The sequence below is a fragment of the Rhinichthys klamathensis genome, unplaced genomic scaffold (genome assembly GCF_029890125.1).
Source record: "Rhinichthys klamathensis goyatoka isolate OS25496 unplaced genomic scaffold, OSU_Roscu_1.1 h1tg000098l_1, whole genome shotgun sequence".
Lineage (NCBI taxonomy): Eukaryota > Metazoa > Chordata > Actinopteri > Cypriniformes > Leuciscidae > Rhinichthys > Rhinichthys klamathensis.
The window spans coordinates 5242501-5268076 of record NW_026606637.1 but is presented as its reverse complement, the minus strand read 5'-3'; the positions used below and the strand labels follow the sequence as shown (position 1 = coordinate 5268076).

At 38.0% G+C, this 25576-nt stretch overlaps 1 protein-coding gene across 1 annotated transcript in view; it reads left to right on the top strand.

The window, feature by feature from the left end:
• The window catches only part of LOC130086563 (spermatogenesis-associated protein 16-like), an 81886-nt gene that overhangs the window by 25082 nt on the left and 31228 nt on the right, over positions 1-25576 (top strand). The window contains exons 3-5 of the mRNA XM_056252625.1: positions 4561-4650; positions 18386-18470; positions 22347-22494. Of these exons, the coding sequence (XP_056108600.1) occupies positions 4561-4650; positions 18386-18470; positions 22347-22494 (323 nt within the window). The remainder of the gene's footprint in view (positions 1-4560; positions 4651-18385; positions 18471-22346; positions 22495-25576) is intronic.

The window sequence follows — 25576 nt, the reverse complement described above, 5'->3', positions numbered from 1 at the left end:
TTAAATTAAAAAGAGATTATTTTCTTATATTATTCATACATCATTTTTTAGATTCCTAGATTTATTTGTTGCACTTTTTTATGCAGTTATATTGTAAAACTAAAATACCTTTTTCAGTTTACACTATTAGATGTGTGGTTGCATTTTAAGTTCTTTTTCACTTAAGAAAGATAAATAATATATTGCTGTGAAATGTATGTCAGATAATAAAAATACTCTAGTTCACTGTATGTATTTGTTCATGTTTAGTTAAGGGATAAGTCTGAAACACGCCATAAAATAATTCTATCAATTCATACAGTGCTAGTATGAATTGCAGCTGTATAGATACTGTACACACCCAGGTATCGGATCAGTACTCGGTATCGGCCGATACCCTGAGTCCAGGTATCGGAATCGGTATCGGGAAGGGAAAAAGGGTATCGGAACATCTCTAGTACTAACAGATCTCAGACTGTGCCTCTGTGTCAGGGTGTCCCTCAGGGGTAAGTTTTGGGTCCTGTTTTATTTAGTGTTTATATGCTGCCTCTTGGGCAGATCATTCAGAAGTATGGCCTGAGCTTTCACTGTTATGCAGACAACACCCAGATTTATATCAGTTCTCAGCCTGATCTCAATTCTTCCTCTTCAAAACTTTCTGACTGTTTGTTGGAAATTAAAGCGTGGATGAAACTCAACTTTCTACAACTGAACTGCTCCAAAACTGAAATCTTATTAATTGGCACTCCATTTAATGTCAGTAAATGTAAGGATTTTAAAATTTCAGTAGACAATACCAAATTGTCCCCTTCTGGCCAGGTGCGTAACTTGGGTGTGATTTTTGATGCCCAGCTAACTTTTAATTCACATTTTAAAAACATAACGAAGGTTGCTTTTATCCATCTGAGGAACATTGCGCGTATTAGACCATTTCTCTCTAGGCCTGATGCAGAGAGGCTTATCCATGCCTTCATCACGTCAAGGCTTGATTATTGTAATTCTGTCTTTGCTGGTTTACCAGCAAATTCTATTAAGAGGTTGCAATATATACAGAACTCTGCCACACGTGTTTTAACTCATACATCCTCATGCCATCACATTACACCCGTGCTCCAGCAACTGCATTGGCTTCCAGTTCAGCCACGTATTGATTTTAAAATTCTGATTTTAACCTATAAAGCAGTACATGGGTTGGCTCCAGATTACATCTGTGATTTGGTGACTCCATCCACTCCTGCTTGCTCTCTCCGTTCTGCTGGCTCTCTCTCTCTCTCTCTCTCTCTCTGTATCAGCCTCGTTGTAAATTGAAAACCATGGGGGGAAGAGCCTTTTCCTATAACGCACCTAAGTTATGGAACACACTACCCGCATCTATCTACCCGCACTGCTTCAGTGGATTGTTTTAAGAAACTTCTTCAGACACATCTTTTTAGTCAAGCTTTTAATGTATAATTGTATTTTTTTTTTTTTTTTTTTTTTTATACTTCTATATTTTTTACTTCCATGTTTGATTATTTTGTTCTGTACATGCTGTAGCACTTTGAGTCTGAGAAAGGCGCATTACAAATAAAATGTATTATTATAAGTATTATTACTAACTGGTGCCACCGTCAGTCAGGGTGTGGCAAGCCGATTTGGCGGCCGGAAAACCCTCAGAGTAGCAGGGCATGTGCCTGCTGATAGCTTTCCAGTGCTGGAACTCTTTTTGAAAGTTCCAGCACTGAAACAATCTGGCAGTGAACTGGGTCTGCATGGCATGCAGTACACCATCTTTCAAAGACACCCCATTTAATGGCATAGATTCTTCTTGCGGAGGGAACCCTATCACTCAGAATAGTATGTACAACATCAGCTGAAAGCCTAGAATCGGACATGAGGACATCCCGATCTGGAGAGAGAGTGAAAGGGACGGACCCATCTCTCGCTCCTCAGCCAGATCGACTCGCAAACCCCATAATCTTAATGTGGCAGCTTGCCCTTACATGAAAATATGCGAGATGAGCACGAAGCTCTTTAATGGAGAGAAACTCACAGTGCCACACTCGCCATGCTCGAACGCAAGGGCAGCATGCTCTTCCTCTAAAAACTCTAAAAGCAGAACTCAAGTGTATCATAATCTGGGATGGGCCGTAAACACGGAGGCACGCCTCACCTGATTGTTTGCGGCATGATGTTCTCTTTTTCTCTCTTTCTCTTTTTATTTTCACACTGAGAAATTTCTGCACACTGACAACTGGAAATCTAACTGAAAAAGTGGACAGATGGAGAGTGTAGCACACACACACAATGCGGTCTCTGAAGACAAGGAAACCTCAAGGCGCACCTGTTTCACGTCTATTTATAGCCTCTCACGAGCGCACATTTTAATGGCGTCATTGTCAGAGGTATTTAAAGCCAAGTTCCTTGGTGAGTTTGCCACACATAGCCTACTTCACAACCGGTCAAACAAAGACGTTTTCCCATTGCGCTATGAGCGCAGCATTGAGAGTAGCTTTTTCAGGGAACTCCGTTTTCAAATATATCCGGATTAATGTAGACGTAACCTTAAATTGCCAACTCTAATCCGATTACCTGGCTATAGAATGCCCGTTGTGTGTGTGTGTGTGTGTGTGTGTGTGTGTGTGTGTGTGTGTGTGTGTGTGTGTGTGTGTGTGTGTGTTCTTAATCTGTTAAAATGGTAAAAAATATATATATATATATTTTAGGATGGACCCTTCCTGTCTAAATTGAGTTTCTTGGCCAGAATATGTTGCAATAAGGACCACAAGTCATTAACTGGGTTGGCTGTGGTTTTAAAGTATCATATTCTGACATTCGGACAGTTATGGAGCACAAAGAAAAAGAAAATCCAGTTTGTACAGGTTAATGGGGCTTTAGTTTAATAACTGTGATGTCAGCTCTGTAAATTATTAAGGAATTGGATAACAGAGAGAAAGTGCTGGTCAGAAAATGAGTTAGGCCTGGCTTTTTTCACACTCTGTCTCTGTCTGGAGGAAGCGCCGTGGCGATTCATCTGCCTCGTCAAACATACGGCACCGGCTCTTCAATTACCAGCGACCTCGGCTGTAACCAGCACATGTAAACCACAAGGAACATGCAGTTAATTTCACCAAGCATTAAAAGGCTGAGTGAAAGAGAGCGTGTGTGTGTGAAGTAACACCCCACATGTTGCGACAAGTGATGACGGAACTGTAATTAATGTAGCTCCAAAGTTGGCTATGATCGCTGGCAGGCGGCTGTTTTTTTATTTTTTAAGGATGTGTCGCTGCTTCACTGAGGTCTCTACGCCTGTCTTCCTGTCTGTCTGTTTCTCGCTGGAGCACCTGTCAGAGATGACTCTGAATTTAATGAATAGGAAATGAGGAAATACCATTTGTTTGTTCCTTAACGGTCAACAGCTGATCAGGCCAAGAAGCGTTTAGGAAACCTAACTTCTTAGGTATACTGTATATGACCCATTTCAGGTGAAGCCAATTACTTTTTTAAAACTTAATCAGAGCAAATTATTGAGGATATACAACACCACAAATCCATGAAAGGGGCGATCTCTAAGATCTATACTATGATTAATACAAAACAATTCCCCTCAATGGCTCCATTGAGGATGATATAGGAGGAGGAGCTAAACCTGGTACTTGAGGAAAATGTTTGGGACTCAATCCTTGGCTGAATACATTCATCATTAAATAAATGCTAGGCAGACTCTCATTCAATTCAAGGAAGTGCACAGAAATCACTGGTCCAGAACTAATCTTAACAAAAAATGTCCTGATTTTGACCCAACCTGCCTTCGTTGCGTAACTGAACCAGCAACTTTACTGCACTCTTTTTGGCCGTGTCCCAAGTTGTGTGACTTCTGGGGGAGTGTTCAGATGTTTCTCAGTTATCTTCTCTTTACCAATGGACCGTGACCATGTAACGGCAATATTTGGTGTTTGAACAGAATCTGTCAAACTGGCTGATAGTGTAACCTTGGCAACTTTATTGGCTTGATGATTGGCTAGATGATCATTCTCGTGAATTGGAAGCTAATGGGTCTTTTACTTTCAGCATTTTCTTAAAATGGAAAAGATTCGCAATGAGACAGAAGCATAATCTCTTTTTGAAAGTTTGGCGCCCTTTCCTGGAATACTATCGGGAATACATTATTTAGTTTTTTTAGTGTGTATAATTATTCCTGCCTGACATTTTGTGTTATTTGTATTACTGTTATTATTATTATTGTGAATATGTGTTATTTCTGTATATTTTCCCAATGTTACTATTTGAATGATGACTCATTCATTTGCTGTTGAAGTGTATTCCTTTATTTTTTAATTCTGCTTTATCATCATTCAGAATATGCCATCCATCTCATGCATTTTAAATGACTTAAAATAGGAACAACATTTTGTGCAACTGAGTTTATATATATATATACTGTATATATACTAATGGACATCAGTGTCTTACATTTTTAATTTGTTTATTAATAAATCACATTATGGGTTATGATTGATCCGTTTTATGTAGTTTGGTTCCAAGTTGTTCCTGGAAACATGATTTCACATTTTTCCCATCTCTTTCCCATCTGACTTGCAGGAGTATCCAGCTAAACCCCATTCGTTTTCAGAACCACCTTCGACAGGCTATGGTGTATCGACTGCTGGGAAACCCCTGTGAGGCAGCAAGGTAAAATTGGCATTAATGGAGGGCTCAGAAAGGTTTCTTTCCTCAAAATGAAGACAGATTCAGTAGGAGAAAAGCTCCCAGTCATTTAGACAAACCCCGCAAACATGTCTGCCCAGTGGTTCATTAAATCTCCCTCTGTTCTGTCGGCCTGTGCTGGAAAAATATGTTCTGAGCGATACATAAATACTAGAGGTTCAATGGGGTGCGTGTGGAAGAAGACAATTAGAGCTATGATTACATCCACTCCCGCCACTGCTGACTGACATATGCCCCTGTAGCCTCCACGCACTGATGTCCCATATGTGTTTTAATGATATGGTTACCAAATGCCCATGTTCCCATCATTGGTCTTTTACAGATGACAGCTACCATTAGTTGTTGGACGGCAGAGGAATAAATCGTTTAGAAGCGTCGGTTGCACCAAATGCCATGGCCAACTGGTGGCTGTGGGGGCCATTTATTTGTGAGGAAGTCATATTCTGTTTGATCATTATCAAGCCACATTAACCAAGTTGAAATGGATCAGAGCAAGAAACGGGTACTTTGGTCTCTTTCTCTCTCACTTGTTCTTGCTTTCCACCCCCTCTCGCATTTGAGTTTCTGCAAGCAGAAATAGATCAACTCCGCCACCCTGCCTACAAATTTAGTGCAACTGTCCCAGTGGGGGAAGAGATGTTTTGTGGGAACATTGCAAAATTGCATTTATATGAAGTTGATACGTTGCACTAGCACTATTTGATTCAGGCTCTTTATGCTCTTTCGTGGCAGTAGGTGTGGATGAGATCTGGCCTAGCTTTGCTTACAATTGTGCTATATTGTGGAAGTCATCCAGAAAAATTGTTCTTATAGTGGCCCAAAGAATTTTTGGACAATTACAGCACAGTTAAATATCATTGCATTATTTCAAACTAGGTGACAATTATTTTAAAGAAAGAGAGCACAAGCACACTTCTCACAAAAACATACATTTAAAAGATATACCACTGTTCAAAAGTTTGGGGTCTGTTAGATTTGATTTTTTTTATGTTTTTGAAATAAGTGCTTTATTTGTTTATCCTGTATTTGATCAAATGATGTAAAAAAAAGTAATATTGTGAAATATGATCACAATTCTTAATATATTTTTAAATGTAATTTATTCTTGTGATGGCAAAGCTGAATTGTCAGCAGCCAGTGCCACATTATCCTTCAGAAAGCATTCACATTTTTTATTTAGTACTGTCATGATTAAGATATTTGACATAAAATATGTTTACATATAGTCCACAAGATAAAAAAAAAAATAGCTGAATTTAAAAAAAATGACAAAGTTTATGTACCCTTGATTCTTAATACGGTGTCATTACCTGGATGATCCACGACTGTTTTTTTGTTTTGTTATGGTTGTTCTTGAGTCCCTTGTTTGTCCTGAGCAGTTAAACTGCCCAATGTTCTTCAGAAAAATCCTCCAGATCCCGAAAATTCTTCAGTTTTCCAGCATATTTGAACTCTTTTCCAGCAGGGACTGTATGATTTTGAGATCACACTGAGGACAATTGAGCGACTCAAACACAGCTATTAAAAAAGGTTCAAACATTCACTGGTGCTCCAGAAGGAAACACGATGCATTAAGAGCTGGGGGGTGAAAACCTTTGAACAGGAGGAAGATGTCCACATTTTTCTTATTTTGTTTAAATATCTTTTTTGTTTGTTTAATTTAGTACTGCCCTTCGGAAGCAACAGAACATGTTTCCCGGAAGACTAATTAAGTACGGTACAATTTACCTTGATCTTCAAATTCAAAAAGTTTTCACCCACCAGCTCTAAAGGAATGTTTTAATCGGTAAATATTCAGTAGGGAATTTAACTGTAAAGTGGGCTGCAAACCCATTTTATTCTTACATAGTTTACTTTCTCAAAACGGGATTATTATTATTATTACTATTATTTCATTCCTCTCGGATCTTGATGTTTGCGTGTGTTTGAGCAAAATGTGTTGTTCTTGAAAGAATCAACATTTCTGAACGAAATTATTTGAATGAATCATTCACCATAGAGTGCAAGTCTGGTTGGCACAAGTGTTTATTCATTCAGTCATTATTGTTGATTTCCTGTCGCCATGCAGGCTCAATTACTGCCAGCAAAATATCTCAATAGCCCTTTTTTGAAATAGCGTATTACAAATACATTCCTTGTTGCATTACGATTGCAAGTATCAATGTTCTGTCAAAAATGTACTGTATGCATCCAATCTGGGATTTTTTGTTATGCTTTGTGGCGTTGACGTGTAGTATTACAGTATAACAATAATATAGGATCATTATTATTCTTGCATATATATGGTTGGAGTTAATTTATTTTGTAAGGACAAATGAAGATGACTTATGATGTTCATGCAGACTGGAACAGAATTGAAATCTTTGTACATTCCCATCAACTGAATCTCTGCTGACATTGCTCAGCACGGACCACTCCTGAAACTCCTCACGCTAGATTAAGGCAGAGTCCGAGTGCAGTTTGTCAGACCACAATGCATGGTTGTGCATTTCAAAGAAGCGAGCGATGCCATTGAAGCTGGCGCCACTCTTTAACCTAATCACATCCTCCCTCCAGCAAATGCTCCTCAGCCATTTGAGCTCTTTAAGAGGAAAATGCATGTTTTAAAGTTCACATGCCAGTAAATTTCACAGAGGCAATAGCTCTCCAGCACAAAGAAACCAAATTATTCCCCACATTTTCATCATTGTACCATTTTCTTCCTCATTCTGCCAATGGTTACTTATATCCATATCTATGACTCCTTTATTGAAACGTCATTGTGAACAGAAAAGCTGTGGCTTCTTTTTTATTGTTTTCATTGTTGTTATTTTTTTCATTTCTGTAGGTAGTATGAAAGTCAGATGTCAACGCACGCCATCAGAAAACATTAAAAATACAGTTACAGCTTCTCCAGGAAATATGTGCATATAGATTCATTTGTTTAGTAGCACAGATTCACCTCCCATCGTAATCTTAACTGTCGGAGAGTGAGTGACACATCAAGATATTGAACTCGAAAACGGAAATTATTCTAGAAGGCAATATCGTTCCGTTTGTGCCGGAGACAAGCTTTCTCAATGCAGAAATAAAATTAACAGTGTAACCTTTGCTCTTGATGGATCCTGGCAGAATTTGCTTTAGGGAAGTGGTATTCATTGCTCACAGCGAGAGCCAGTACAACAGTAAACACTCCTAAATGCGCCGTCAGCATTTAGAACTAAAAAAAAGATTCTTATGGCTCATTTCCAGAAGTCAAGTTTTTGTGCATGATTTGATTGAATGTTTAAGGGTGTTTATATAACTATAGGACACTTTTAGCCTTTTAGAAAATAAACTTTCTCTGAACACACTTTTCACCTTCACTTGTTTATTTGTCGACAAACGATGTCGAGCTATGGACATACAAGCATCATAGGGAAAATCAGGGTAACACTTTATTTCGATAGTCCACTTTAGACATTCTAATATGCAATTGTAACTTTGCAATTACATGTCAACTAACTCTCATTAGAGTATTAGTAGACTATGCTTAATATCTGTTAACATTTTATTTTGATGCTCCCCCAACAAATATTCTACCGTCTATAAGTAACTTGGCAACTACAAGTCAACTTATTCTCCTAACACCGAACCCTAACACCTAACCATAACCTAAGAGTCTACTACAGCCTACTAATAATCTAATGAGAGTTAGTTGACATGTAGTTGAAAAGTTACTCATAGTTCGTAGAATGTCTAAAGTGGACTATCGAAATAAAGTGGAAACAAAATGAGAGATGTTTACGGAACAGTCATTTTTCAAAACCAAATGTCATAGTCATGTTAAAAATATATTATGAATGTATTACAAATATATTCTGATATGATGGAAGTGACAGAATACATTTTTGGAATCAAATTGTTGACTGCTTTGTCTTGCTAAGGTGATTTTCATTGCTAACATTTGATGTATCCTATAATAGACACTCTATTAATTAATATTTTCACATTTTTGGCATAATCTAACAAAACTACAGCTATATATATATATATATATAGTTTTAAAATTGTTACAGTTTAAGTACTGAGTAATATTAATTTAGAACATACTTTCTAACGTGTTAGAATTAAAGTTTGATTTAGGGTTAGCTAAATGTAATTATGCATCATTTATTTTACAGTGTCCTTGGTTACATGTTATATGTGCTTACCATAGTAATAACAGAAAATTATGCATTTTTACGTGCAATTAACCCTCAAGCAAACCCTAATCCTACCCTAACCTTATGGTGTTGATAATTAATATTACTCAGTACTTAAATATATAATTAAACTGTAACAATGACACCTTAAGTGTAACCAAATAGTCTTACGAAAAGTAATAGTTCATTTATTTTGATATATATATATATATATATATATATATATATATGTGTGTGTTCATATATATGATCACATATTGCATTCATAAAATTGTCAAAAAAAATGTTTTTTACATTTTAAGATCTCAGTCTGGGACAAGGGTAAAACAAAAGCTATACTTAAATTACATTTTAAAAATTGTATACAAATAAATTATGAAGGCATGATAAAAAGTTTGATGAACGTTTTAATTTGACGTCTATATTACAAACAGAAATAAACACTGTAAATAAATGTCCATAGTTGATTACCGACCGCCTTCGATTTCTCTGTAACTTTTCTAGTTTCAATATCATAAATCCATTTTAAACTTGTGAATGAAGTGACTACACTGCATCGTTCCATTGTTCGGCAAAGAGCGTTGTGAGGATTTCAAGCTCCAGCAGTGGTCTTGAGGTCATGCCCAGATGCAGAGCTACTGTGTGATGGTTTTGACATTGAGTGCGTTTCCTGTCAATAGGGCCCTATCTAGTGATTTGAATATTACAGGTTGCCACTTTAAAAGACTGAATAAGAATGTTTATTCAACCACCCCTGACTTCTCAGTGAAAAGTGCATTTGCGGGTGTATGTCTTTGGACAGCCAAATTAGTCCATTTTAGCTATTATGAGGCCAGATGCGTGCCATCAGTGAGGCCGTTGACAGAGCCATCAGTCTTGAATGGGAGGTGTGCATGAAGAAAGAAGCTCAATGAGCTAACGTTCTCTGCCAGACCCATTTACAGCAAAGACATCTCTGTCTCTGTATTAAAACGATGGTGCTTATCGCTCTCAAACAAGGTCAATTGTGGCAGCCCTTTACTCAATACTTAGAGCTGTGTGAGACAGTTACGTTTTTAATCGCAATAACGTTACACACACTTGGATTGTTAAAGTGTGTGGGGTTGTCGAGTGTTATGGCACATTTATGAAGCAGTCTGCACCACTCAAAGAGCCTGAAAGACAGCATAGCCTATGCATTTCAAAAGGTTGGCAGTAATGCTTTAAGATGCAGAAGGTCTTTAAAGTAGGCATGAAAAGGAAGTTATGATAGCCTTTTTTTTTATTATTGTGACATGTATATCCAACACATTCTCATCCCAAGGCGTCATCTAACTGACACTTTTGACCATGCGTCAACATGCCGACGCACATGGTACCCCTTAAGCGTCAATGTGAGACGCTCATCCTCGGCGTCATCTAACTGACGCTTTTGACCATGCGTCTAAATCCGACGCACATGGCACCCTTTAGCGTCAGTTAGATGACGCTTCCGTTATGGGTAGGTTTAGGTCTGGGTTTCATGTGCGTCGAAATGGTTTCATGTGCGTCGGTTAGGGTTAGACCACTAGGAGGCGCGTCTCATATTGCCGCTTAAGGGGTACCATGTGCGTCGGCATGTTGACGCATGGTAAAAAGCGTCAGTTAGATGACGCCTTGGGATGAGAACGGGCTGGTATATCCGAGTGTAACAGCTTCTCAAATAAGAAAAAATTTAGGCCAGGACTTGATTTTGTCCATCTGGAATTGACCGTTCACAAAGACCCTTTCGTTGCTGTTGCTATGTCCGACAAGCCATGCCGCCCTCACACCAAACCATGTTCTCACACAGTGACAGACAGGACAGACCAGGTTACTTTTGATATGAAACGAAGTCTAAACTTTCAAATTTGGTCATTTAAACAATAAATGCCGTTTTGTGGCTCTTTAATGTGTCGTGACAGATCGCTGAAGAGCCTCAGTTAAAGCTGCACGTGAACCGATCATCTCTTCCTTCTAGTTAATTTATAGCATCAAATAAACATGAATGAACATCAGAAGGAATGTTGTTTCAACTGTGGAAAAATGTCAGTACACACCGTTTTTCAAGTTCAAATCCACCGATGTTAATCTACTAACTCTCCTGACTGTTTTTGTTGGACAAAAATGTCGTATTATGATTGGTTAGATCGACTGTCAACCAAAATCCCTGCAAAGGTTGAATAGGCTTTATGCACAGCTTCACTACTTCCTGAACTTCAGCCAGCTCCTTTGTTTCCTGTCTGCCATTATTGGACAAACTGATTAATCCAGGTGTGCCTGATTATTGTTACTGAGGCCAGGCACACCTGGATTAATCAGTTTGTCCAATAATGGCAGACAGGAAACAAAGGAGCTGGCTGAAGTTCAGAAAGTAGTGCAGCTGTGCATAAAGCCAATTGAATGGATTGTTGGATTGTTGTGGTTTGCTATTGCTGCAATCTCATAATGTGAGTGATAGGTTGTTCATCCTTTAGTGTAAAGGTGGATCTGATCAATATTGTTTTGTCCTGTTGTGTGATACTTCCTCAACATTTAATTGAAACATTCCTGATAGCAATCAATAATAGAAGTGGTCTAAATAGGCTATATATATATATATATATATATCTTTTTTTTTTTTTAAATGACATCTTATGTGGAAGTCTCAGGACCAAAAAATGTTCGCCCCAATCTCCGAAATTGCCTACCCTACCTGCAATTTTCTCATAATTTCCATACACTGTGCTGCACCAGAAGTTGCCACAAGCAATCAAGCTTAGAGTCCATTGCACTTCCTACAGTATCTAGGCAAAGCAAGGTTTAGGGGACAGTGTGTCCTGATGCAAATTTGTGTTTGTTTGGTTGGTTTTAGTTTTTTCTCCATGTGTTAAATGCATAAACAGTCTGATTTGTCAAGCCTGGACCTTTGTTGTCAGGGGGTATGAGAGGAATGAGGGAGCAGTGAACCAAACCTCACGCTGCAGAGCCAAGAATGCGCTAAGTGCTGACGCTATAGGAAAACAATGCAGATTGCCTGATGCCAATCTTCAGTTTTTGCCTCACTGTGTGAATTAGGGGACATGCTGTTATTCATAGGCATAATACTCCTGCATATTTTAGCGCTGCTGTTCAGCAGGAATGTGGCCTTCTAAAAGCTCAGCGTTCCCGTGAAGGAGCTGTTAGAACACAGAGGCGTTTAAAAACTATCGCCCCGGGCACGAGAGCACACAGCGGCCGGTCAGACAGGCTGTGCCCCTGTCCACTGAGGGCAACAACTGGGTCTTTACCCTCCAACACTTCTCACTTTTAAGGATGTAATAGTCTGTCGGACTTGTAGGCCTCACACATCAGACCTAATGGCATGTTTCTCTCTGTGGCAGCCACAAAGGGCCTCCACTGCCAGACTTGTTATTATCTTGATATGAAGTGCCCTGCTTGGAAATCTCTCCACTTACTTTCCATTTTTCTATACCCCTGTTTCTTTGCTTTCATTCTTTTTTGTATCCCTTTGGCATAGATCTTATTGTTTGACACCCCCGTGTGGCCAAAGCCGGTGAAATAACAAGGACTTTGAAATTACCTCGACTCCCGGCCTACGCACTGAATGTAACTTTGTCATCGATGCCTGCTAGTGGACATAAAAGTGATTTATGTGACAGGCACAAACATTGACAGCTGTGAAGTAGGGCTGCGTGCAGAGTTTGAGAATGCAATACACTACAGTTGTTTACTGCGTCTATGTATTTTTATATAGATGTTTACAAATGCTTGAGAACTGAAGTCGGATCGGGTCATGCAATACAATTTCGTGTCCCTGTGTGATATATGTGTTAATATACTGTAGTACTTTTTTGTCTTGTAAACCTCATCAGTTCAAATGCCCTTTTGACTCAAAACTACACAATATAATATTATACTGGATATCATTTAGCATTATTTTTATTATTAGTATTACTCTTCCTATTCTTCTATTAATGTCTTCAATTTTATTTTAAAGTGGCTATTTTATTTTTCACTGTTTCACTTTAAAGCAACACTATGGAACTTTTCAACCTTCATAATATATTTCCAAGACCCTTGTGATGGTACATCGACTTACAATAGGTTAAATGACACGTCTGCCATAGCCTGACGTGGTCTGTATCGCTTTTACTCGCACTATGTAACTTCTCGCACTATGTAACACGTGCACAAAAAGAACTACAAAACTCGACTGCTTTACGGCATACGTCACTTCCCCCACCACTTCCTCAAATTGTCTATGGCCATTGCAGACATCCTAAGTCTATAGCGTCTCCCTGATGCCCGCAAATTAGTTCAAATCTGCCGGAATCATGCGAGACAGAACATACTGCGCGCATAACATACATAGCGCGCGCGAGCACGGCAGAGAGGGAGAGAGCAAGAGACCTTGCGAGTGTGCCTCACGAAAGCTAGTCAACCCCCCACATTAAAAACACCACATAGACATATAAACAAGATTAAAAACTTGATTTTCACCTCAGGGGGACTTTAAGTAGCATTTAACAGAAATCAAGAAACAATCAAAGATACAATCCAATTAGTAACGTTGACAAAGACAAAGAACAGAAGCTAACTGGAGGGTATAAATACACGGTAGCAATGAGGGACAGGTGAGACTCTAACCAATTACTCAATGAAACAATGAATAACTATGGCAACCAAGGAAACAGGAACTAAACACACTGGAACTGAACACAAAGTAAGACAAAATAATATACAAATAAAAGTCCATGGACCCAGACACGTGAAATTTGTGGAAAAAAAAATGGGCCAAGCCCAAAATGGCTAAACAATAAGCTTTTAATTGTCTTAACCACAAATTATTCAAACTAGCCTATATAGAATCCTTTCTTCTAAGAGTGTACAAGGCAGAACTGGAACTATTTGTTTATATATATATATATATATATATATATATATATTAAAGCTAGAGTTTAAAACCCTATCAGTGACTGTCGTCAGGTCTCAATCTTGTTACCTAAGATGCTAGTAAAAGCGATTAGATGGTTAATTTACAAATCCAGCATGCTTCTTTTAATGAAAAGGGATGATGCCATGCATTGATGGCATGACAGGGTTTTAAATGGCATTTAAAGGGCGATCCAGGCCTGTTCCGGGGGAGAGAAAGATAAGTGCTGCTTGTGCTCTACAAAATGACAAACACATACACTCTCTCACACACACACACACACACACACACACACACACATCCAGTTTATCTGCGTGCCGGGTCCCTAGTCAAGCTCACTGTGCCGCTCAGCGCCACATCATACACAGACAAAAACAATTAGCATTTAATTTGATGCTTGAGCAAGAAAACAAGGGATGAGTGACACACCATGTCTCGGCTCTCATCCAAAAATCGTCCCATTTTTAAAAACGAGGATGCAGCGTCACACACCAGGAATCCCTCTTAGAGCGAGAACGCCATCGCGCTGCAGGAATCGGCTCTTCCGCCGGTGCACAACAGCGCATGACTGTCAATTTAAAGCTGCAAATTCGGCACCTGAACAGATGCAAAAGTTGAAACAGAGCGAGAAACACTTAACCAGCCCTGCTGCATCCTTAACTGTAAATGTCATGTTTACCCACAACAACATTTCATCCCCTGAGGGGACAAGTAGATACTGTGGTTAATTATTTGTAAACATTTAATTGGCATTTACACCCGAGAGAATTGCTCCGTTCACCCCAGCAGGACACTTGCACATCCTCATCAAGCATTAATCAAGCAAGCTAAATGAGGCCTACCCACGATTCCTTGCTCAGTGCTATCGAGACAGGGGGGGATGCTGGATTGTTATTCGGCGATGCAGCTTGACGAAAACAGAACGATTCATTTACTGTATGTATGCTCTAGATTAACAGATCACCCAAGATATTTTCAGTCGAGATTAGCAGATCACCCAAGAAGCTTTGAGTTGGGTCATCTTTGGTCATTACAGTTTTTCTGAACTGCTAAAAACACATTTCTTGAAACCATCACTCACTTTCTCAAAACCTTAAACACAAAACCAAATTTCCAAACCACATTTAGAGAACCTCTGTCAAAATCAAACAATTGCCTCAAAACCATTTTATCTGTGCTCAAAGTCTAACAATACTTTCAGATCATACACACAGAAAGTCAATTTTACAAGCACTACAGATCATTCGTTAGACACTACATCAAAAAATGGAGAACGGAGAATCCAAAGCATGCAGTTACAGAAAAAATTACGTAAAAAAGTATAGTAATGACAACTTACAGAGGTAAGGTGAATAAATTGTATACTGTATGCACTTGCAAGTATAGTATTGAATATTGTAGGGCTATCGAATGTCTGTATATTTAGCACTTGTCCCAACTGCAAAAGCCCAAAAGGTTACAGTAAAAATTTCAAAAGGAAAAGCATGTTACAGTAAACTCAGAAAAGTTGTGCAACTGCAAAATCAAGGTCAGTGAGAGAGATTCATTCTGTTTCAGCATCATCTCTTCATGTTGGGTCTGGCCTGAGGACTTTGTCCACATTACTGACAATGTCATCTCTGCAGGCAAAGGGAAAACCCCTAAAGCCAGTTCCAGCCTTGAAAATATTCTCCTTGCTCTTTCTCGTCCTCATCCTCCTTGTTCACCACCTTTTATACACATACTCTTCCTCCTCTCCCTCTTATATCATTTCCATCCATTGTTGGTATCAACATTCAGTGCAACATTTTGAGTCAGTTTTGGCACTCTGATATTATGCACAGTTGGTTGGTCACATCATTAGAAAAAAGTGTCAACAATTTTGAGTCGTTGTGTGTAAACGATGACAACTGTGTTGTAGTTGCGTTTAACTTTTTGCCTGCCTGTGTTTAGCGTTTTGAAACATAAGTGCATCACAGTGCAAAATGTGTTTTAGTGAGTGAGAATGTGCTTAGAGTTTTGCATGAAATTGTGCAAACAGTGTTTTAACTACCTGAACTTGTTTAATGTTTTGCAGAAAGAGTGATTTATTCGACAAATTGGTTTAGGCTATTGAGAATTTGGTTCAGGGAATGGGGTTTAGCGTGTTAGCAATTCGGAAAATGACTCAATCATTACAAACATAGCAGCTGTTTTCTAGAACAAAACCAATTGATTCTCTTCACTCAAGCACCAGCAAATACATAAAGATAACCATAGATCTGATGAAAAGGTTTTAAGCAACAGTTTAAGTAAGCAGTTTAAGCAACCTACACAAGGATCAAACTAAAACTGGTGGTGACGAAAGCTTTCTCACATGGGGTTGGTCATCGTTAATGAAGTAAAAGATCAGAACAGGACTAATTGCAATTACACTGATTAGTGTAAAGATCAGAACTGGACTAATTACAAGGGTTATCGTCAGGTCATCTCTATACATTGGTTCTAGTTGCAGATTAGCTCTCTGGAGGAAGCCAGGGAGCAAAATACATGCTTGAATTATACAGTAGTTGGACAAACGACTGGGCAACAAGATGAGTGTCTTTCTCAAGAAACACTCAATTAAAAGCCATTTTCACAGCTTTCTCAAAACAGATTTCATTTAAATCCCGGTAGGAAAACAAGTTTTAATTTCCTGCTTTTTCGTAAAAGTGCCTGTTAATTTTGGTCTAGTGAATGTACCCTTCTATTCTCCTGAAGAAAAAAAAACAAGCCATTGGATTCAGCAAGGCCAGATAATTTAATCGACTTGGTTTATCAAACTGTGTACTGGGAAATAGCATCTAATACAATCCAAGTCACGCATTATCCAGTGCACTTGTGAATATAGAGGGGTCTTAATTATATTTCATAGCGCCGTGTGATGGGGAAGGTAATAATTTATCCTCAACATTACTATGCTGTTTTTTAACGTGTCTCTGCGGTTTTGCATGCAACGCGTAACTGCATCATCAATTTGAAGTTCACACATGCATATGCATGTCACCTGATGCTCTTTACTGACACATTTAAAAGATGTCCCTGCATAAGCAAAAAGAGTTTGTGTTTTGAGATTCTTAAACACCACCACCACCATCCAAAACTAAAGGGTCATGTAATTATAAATAGAATATGAAGTAGCAGATGGAAGCAATATCACACAAGACTGCTATTGTATCAAATAATCACAGCCATGAATGATAATCAGACAATCAGATTGTGAGTGTTGCAATATTGGTTTTATACAGTTAAAAAACGTTAAACTGGTTTTATAAGTTAAATAAACATGAAGGTAATATTGAGTAACTTGCATTTTAAATACAATATTACCTCTTAATTTGTGTATTTGCCAACATAGCTCTAAACGAAGAATCGTCTTTTTTTTTTTACCAATCAGTTGAGGAAAATATTCAGTGATTCACTCGATATAGTCACGTTTCATTCCTGAGCGAATCAGGGTTTTTAAACAAATCGATTCAGTTGAGTGTATAATTCAGTGAGTTCCTGAATCGGTTGATTGAATGATTCACTCATAAAGTCACTTATCACTGGTGCCTACTGGCACTAGAGAACGAGCACATGAGGTTTTGTACATTTATTTCATTATTTGTTGTGCCCTTAGTTGATGGAAATGCATGTCTTTTTGGATTCCAAAGGATTCCAGGTTATCAGCAACTATATTACACTACACATTACATTGCAAATGTATTTAATTTCATTTAATTTCATTTCTAGATTGTGATGCGTTACGATATGATCATTGGATGATTGCAACCAAAACTTTAGGAAACATACAGTAGACCTCAGTGTTTTACAGTTTACGCTTCTTTAAACAACTGCTTGTTAATATAATATAATATACATAACAGGGACTTAAAAGGAAGTATCAGTGTAATATTGTGCAATGTATAAAAAGTATGTCAAGTTAGACTTCTGTTTCATGCTTTTTATATAAAGATTTGTCATCATGGGTCAATTTTCACTTTCACATCATTATATTTCTATATAAGTATAGTACATTTTATATTGTTATGATAAATATTCAGGATAGCTGTATAACTTTTATATTGTGACAACAATGATGTTACTGTTTAGAATAATTGTTCATCATGGAAATAATGACTTCTGTTTCACTTATGGAATGATATAGAGCTTACTATACAGTTTTGTATCCTTTTAAAAAAAAGTTTTGAAACTATTTGCAAAAGTAAATATTTCATCTCATCTCATTATACTGTACGCTTGACAAAATTGCATGCATGTGACTTCTACTCAGCATATCGGAAATAAGAACTGTCATTTTACATTTTTATAAAGATTTGTCAGCATGGGTCTATGGTAACTTTCACATCTCTCAAGTTTGATGATGTGATGTGTACACATTTGAATATTATACAACGCTGGTATACGTGGGAGAGACACATTTGTGCCTGCAACCGCAAGAGTTGGCCTGTTTAAAGCACTTTAACTGTATAGCTACTCTGCATGGTATGTGCACGTGTGTCTGTCGAGTGAATTCCCTTATCGAGTATGTGCCATGTCTCCTGTGCCGTCTCCCTCTAGAAGGTGTAACATCTTGATTGAAAGTTGTCTGATACTGTCTGTCTGTTTCTGTCCTTGTCATTAGGGGCGCCATGATTGCTGACTACATTTACTGGCTGTCAGGAGGCAACAACCGGCACATAAGCAAGCTCATCAAACTGTATTGGCAGGTGAGGACGGATGGGCTGCTTGGTGCCCACTGCGGCCCAGGGCCCAATCAAAAGCTTACTGAATGATTATTGCTTAAAAGAGTGCCGACTGAGGTAAATCAGTGCGTATCAATCACAAAAATGTCTGTGTGTAAAACATCAGCGCCTTTGACGAGAAGGAACACTATTTAGTGTTGTGTAATGTTCTTTCTCCCTCATATACTGCACTCACACTCATTATTCCTGGTTTATAGCACAACAAACTCCTTTCATTTAAATCTGCAATGTAAATTCACTTTATTACAAATTTGAAGATAGTGGAGACTGTGGAAATATTCATTCTAATATAAGTGCTCTTAACTCAGGCTCTCTTTCTCATCTGAACTCAAGGGAAAAGCACTTTTTTCTAATTTACAGCGTATAAAATGAATACTTTTTGACCCTCCTAAAGTCAGTTGTATCTCCTGCAACCGTCTCAATTTGCATTTGCTTGAAGTGAGTTGAGTGTGGGGTTGCTCTCAGTGTACATCAAGCCCTCTCCTTTTTCATTTATCTATTTTTTTTTTACCGTTCCATTTTCATCCCTCATGGATTGCAGTTCAACTCGTGTGTTTATTTTGATGGCCCACAGTAAGGGTGAGCCTTTTCATCTTCTCGAACCGAACCTGCCCTGAGTTTTATTTATTCCTATTGAAAGGTTTTCACATACAATAGAAACACGTTCACCACTGATGCCATAGAAAATGTATGTGCTATTTTGACAAATGTAAACACTTTTAACAGTGTTTTCTACAGCATGTAGAAAAACGCAGCATCCTGCAGATGTTGTTGCTGTAAATTCAAACGATAAGTTACAACACAGATGTGTGAAAAGTGTCTTAGACATTGCCAACTTTGTTTCATGGTCAAATAGCTTAAATCCTTTCAAAGTGTTTCACAGAACTCAAATAGGTCACCATGGGTTCAAAACTGTTATTTATGTTTTTTTATGGGCTGCCGAGAGGAAGTGGTGCAAATTGAAAGATCCAACTGACCTTGGTTTGTATCAATCCCTCCTCTCTCTATCTTCTCTGCTAATGTCTCTATTGCTAAAATGACTTACTACCACAACATAAATACCATTCCTCTGATTCTCCCATGGTTTTCAAAACCTTCTCCTTTCTTCTTAACCCTTCTCCTTCTCCTCCTTCATCAACCCTAACAGCTGACAACTTTGCCACATTTTTCAAAAAATAAAACCACCACTATCAGCGGCCAATTTTCCACACCTCAATTTGACACATGCATCTTACCAGCACACATTCTCCCCTCCTTCTCTCAGCTCTCAGAGGCAGAAGTCTCAAAACTCATCCTTTCCACACATCCTACTACTGTTCTTGCACAGAACATCCTCCTGGACAACAACCAGTCTGGTTTCAAAAGCGGACACTAAACCGAGACTGTCCTGCTCTCAATATATACATTGAAGCTCTAGACTGGCAAGAATAGCTTACAAATCCTCAGTACTCATCTTGCTGGATCTGTCTACTGCTTTTGACACAGTTAACCACTAGATCCTCCTGTCAACCCTCAAGACAAAGAGCATCAGGAACCACACTCCAATTGTTCAAGTCTAACCCCTCAGGTAGGTCCTTCAGGGTGTCGTGGAGGGGTGAGGTGTCTAAGTCGCAACATCTAGCTAGGGGGTGCCTCAGGGCTCATTGCTTGGACCACCTCTCTTCTCCATCTACATGTCATCACTGATCTTTCATTCAGAAACATGGTTTTTCCTATTAATGCTATACTGATGACACACAACTCTCATTCCAACCAGAGCATCTATCGGTAGCTGCTCGCATCTCTGCTTGCCTGACAGACATTTCTTGCTGACAACCATCTTCAACTAAACCCTGCGAAACCCAACCTCAACACTACACCACAACTTCTCCATTCAGCTAAGTTCGTCAACCATAACTCCATCCAGGTCAGCTATAGGAACATTGGAGTTGTGATTGATGATCAGTTGAACTTCACAGACCACATTGCTAGAACTGCCCGGCCCTGCAGATTTGTTCTGTACAACATTAGGAGGATCAGGCCCTTCCTACCAGAGAATGCTACACAACTCCTTGTCCAAGCTCTTGTTCTATCCAGACTGGACTATTGTTATGCTCTCTTGGCAAGCCTTCCAGCATGCACTGTCAAACCTCTGCAACTGATCCAGAATGCTGCAGCTAGAGTGGTCCTTAACAAGCCGAAGAGAGCAAACGTCATACCTCTCCTCATAAACTTGCACTGGTTGCCAATCGCTGCTGCCATCAAATACAAGAAACTGATGTTTGCCTACAGAGCAACCACTGAATCTGCTCCCTATACCTAAACTCACTACTTTAGACCTATGTGCCCTCCAAAAGCTTGCGTTCTGCAAGTAAACAGCGCCTTGTGGTGCCGTCTCAAAGAGGCACAAAATCACTTTCACAGACCTTTACCTGGACTGTTCCCTGCTGGTGGCATGACCTGCCTAACTTAACCCGAGCTGCTAAGTTTTAGCCATTTTCAAGAAACTTATGAAGACGCATCTTTTTCGTCAACACTTGAACCCATTTATACTATTTTTTTTTTTTTAAACAAAAAAACCTTGCTACATGTACTGTGCTAAACTAACTAGGGACTGGTCACTGCACTTGCATATTGCTGCCCTATTGTTAGTTTGATTGCTTCAATTGCTCTCCTCATTTGTAACTTGCTTTGGATAAAAGTGTCTGCTTAATGATTCAATGTAAATGTAATTTATTTATGCTACTTACAGTGCCTTCATGCATTAACAATGTTTTCAAAGTTTCCCATCCAATGGTTTTTGTGAATACTAATAATAAAATTAGTCTCAACCTAAGTCCGTTCGCTGACTGTCTGATACAATACATGTACAAAAATCAACTGGCTGAAATATGATTGGCTGCTAAGTCTGGCTGCAACGTGGTTGGTCGCTTTTCACGTCAGGCCATTTTCATTTTCATTATTTCTGAAAATATACTGAAAATATAAAAAAAGATATTGATAATACATTACAATGCATTATAAGTGTTACCAAAATAATTTTTAATCAATTGAAATAAAGCTGAAATGAAATAAAATGTAAATACTAGATGAAAAACTTAAATGAGAAATGCTACCTTGGCAACTAACTCAAATAAAATAAATTGAAGTACAACTGTAAAATTACTTTAAAAAATAAGACTGAAATAAATTAAAGCTAAAAAGAAAATATAGAAAAAAAGCAAATTACTAAAACTTAAACTAAAATTCAAATGAAAATGTAAAATAAAATCTAATTCAAAATATTAATAAATACTATAATAGCATATAATAAAACTAAAATAACTGGTCTGTATGAGACTACATTTGTACTTGAAGCTGAATACAAAGTAAATTCAAAGTTTCTTTAAAAAATAAAAACTCTCTGTCTGTCCATCTAATTCAAAATGGCATGACTGTAGATAACGTAATGCAATATTGTCAAAGCTAGATAACATGCTATCATTTTCTATTTGATATATTATTGAAAAATTATTATAATTGTATGATATTCTGACAGGAGGTGACTGATTATCTCAAACAGTCACACACCAAAGGCTTGAATAAGAAATAAATCATAACTCTAAATAAGACCTGGCACACTTTTGATTTAATCACTTCTGTTTTTTTAAAAGTATAATTATGTTTTACTTAAAAATTATCAAAACCATATGCCAGTCTTACACAAGTGCCAAAACAAAATATAAAAGCTAAATTATCATCAGGCAGGAAATATAATAAAATCACATTGTGCATTTCAGTAACATTTCAGTAGGCATAAGTATTTATGATCTGATTATTTGTAAATTAAAAACAAATCCCTTTCTCTATTTCCTCTCACAGGGGCTCCTGGAGGAGGCGCTGATTACGGAGGAGAATTTCTCAGTCATGTTCACTCCCTGGTTTGGAAAGCCATCCTCAAACACGATCGAGAAAGCAGAGGAGGCCTTCCGGAAGCTTCACCCAGCCTTCACAGACTACATATTTACCGGTACGAGGAAATTAAGACACTCCGAATACATCGTCTGCTTATTAAATAGTAAGAAAAAAGACCTCCAACAATAAAGCACTCGAGTAGGAAGGCTTCAGGTTCACAGGCATTAGATTGTGTCTAACTAATAGGTTTGTCTAAGGCAGGTGTTGCCCTAGCAACAGGTTGTGAATTAGTGTGGTTTGTGGCGTGCGGGGATGTGAGGCAGCTCTCTTTGTTGTTCAAACACTGAGGCTTGAGCCGCTCACACAGGCAGGTCAAGAGCGCACCTTCATGTTTCAATTAGCCTGCATCTTTTTCAAACACCCCCATTATGAACAAATCTATAATCCAGCATTCGGTTTGTATATGTTATCGAAATCCTGACCTTAGACCTAAATTACTTCAAATTGCACACTTTGCGGCAATTTACCCAACCATTTACACCGTATACTGAATGCGTTATTATAGCTCTGGGTGATTGTATGCATGTTAGGTGAGCAGAGTTGTTAATTTAATTTGTAAATTAGTGTTGCCTTTGAGATTGTCAGTTGAGGTCATTGCATTGTAAGGCATGCAAGCAGAGTTTTTGCTAGGGAGAAACTGGACTTTTTTTAACAAATCGTTTGAGGGAATGTTTCAATGACTTAATAGTGTTGGTTTGTTTTGTTTCAGAATGAATCTGTGATTTTGAATGAATCACTGAATGAATGATTCAATGATTGACACATTAAGTCACTTGTTTCATTCATAAATTAATCTGTTTTTTTTTTTTAACTAATCACTTGAGTGAATTATTCACTGACTCATTCATGAAATTGCTCATTTGTTTTGTGTCTGAATGAATCTGTGTTTTTGAATGAATTAAATGAATGCTTCAATGATTCACTTATAAATACAGTCCCTTGTTTTGTTCCATACTGAATCAGTGTTTTTAAATGAATCGATTGACTTATTTTAGGACATATTCAACAAATCGGTCACTTGTTTATTTTTTGAACGAATTACTGTTTTTTAATGAAACAATTGAATAAATGTTTCAGTGATTCATTCATAAACCCAGTCACTTGTTTTGTTCATAAATTAATCACTGTTTTTTTTATCAAATTGTTTGAGTGAATTGGTTGAATTAATGAGTCAAATGGCTCACTCACAAAGGCAGTTTCTTGTGGTGTTCTTAAATAAATCAGTGGTTTTGAGAAAATCGAATCCCAGACAGCAACATAGATCCGGCACACATCTCTTATGTGTTGAATCCACATGTACCAGATGTGGTCCGGATCTGGGCCGACACTATGCTGCTGTCTGGGATGATTGATGAGTTGATTCAATTAATTGTTCATAAAGTCACCCACTTGTTTCATTTCTCAAAGAATTAGGGGCTGCTCACACGGAACGTGTTTTTTTTCCATTCCAATGCGTTACTTTTCCATTGTTTTTCTATGTAAACGCGCTAATCGGACGTGTATAACCGTTACGCTCGCATCTTTTCCAGCGTCTTGCACTCAAGTTAAAATCAGTTCAACTTTTAAAAAACACGTCTCGAGACCTTGGAAAACGCGTTCTGTGTGAACGAGCCCTTGGTGTTTTTGAATGAAGCAGTTGGATGAATGATTCAGTGATTCAGACAGTCTCTTGTTTCATTCCTCAGTGAATCAGTGTTTTTGAACGAATGGTTTGAATGATTTTATGACTCATTCATTTTTTTGAATGAATCACTATTTTTGAATGAAACAATTGAATGAAAGTTTCAGTGATTCATTATAAGCTCAGTCACTTGTTTTGTTCCTTAATGAGTCAGTGTTTTTAAACAAATCTTTTGAGTGAATGCTATTGGACTAAATATCAGCACCACTCTTGGAACTGCACTCGGCCAATCAGATTTGAGTGTTTTTACAAAAATATACAATAATATAAAAACATTATTATAATAATGATAAAAATGTATGCAATAAATAAGATACAGTATATAGAAACCTCTCTATCTACTAAGTAGAGTCTCTGGGTTATGGGCATTGAATGGGCAGAATCTGCGATTAAACATTTATTCTGGACTAATTCATTATGAAAAGAACTATTTGAAGGCTGTTTTTTTTTTTTTTAAAGCAATGCTCAATAAATACACACTGGTGACGCAAATGTTATGCCTTCCCCTGCTTGGATCAAACGACTCAAAGACGCCTCACAGAGGCACAGTAGAAAAACATGTCTGAGAGCATTCCACTTTATTGAACGTAAATTTACCATGAAAATTTCGGAACACCCTGACACAGCAGGGTGTCTGTCCCCAGGACACAATCTTATTGCATTCACACCGCAGCACAGACACTCTCCTGAACAGGCCACACAAACCTGGATAAGATGAAAAGCTGTATATATTGTAAGAAATTGTTTAGTTCTGTCCATCATTTACTCACATCATTTTTTTCTTCCCAAACCACTATGATTTCTTTCTTCCATAGGCCACAAAAGGAGATGTTAAACATGATGTGCACATTGCAAACAATCAAAGTGAAGGGTTATCAGGGAGTGCCATGCTTCAAAAATGATGCGCACAAAAAAATGCATGCTATTTTAAAAGAAGAGCAGTGTGAACATTATGGAATAAATCTCCTTTTGAATTCCACATGAGAAAAAAATTAATACAGAATTGGAATGACATGAGGGCGAGTAAATAGTGGCAGATTTTCATTTTAAGGCTATAATATAATGCTGAGTCAGTTTGTGAAATCTACAACACACTAGAAATTTGTAAAGATAATTTTTTTAAACCGAAAAGATGACGCAATCTATTTTATAATCCACAAATTCCATGGAGGAGTCATCAATTCCCTGCTGTGCTCCATGTCTACATTCTCATTCCTCAGGGATGCAGCTTTGTTTGTGTCCTTTTTTACCATGTATCTTCTTTTTTAACTAATTAAATTAGCATAATGTTCACCGTTGTGGAAAAATAATCATGCATGACATGAATATGTGACACTGAAAGACACGTTGGATTTAAATTTGGTACCCTGGAGGAGAACAGTCACTCATCACAGGGTTGTCAACATCCATGTCAGTTCAGCACTGTGCATAACCAGCTCTGAAAAAAATGGTTGCG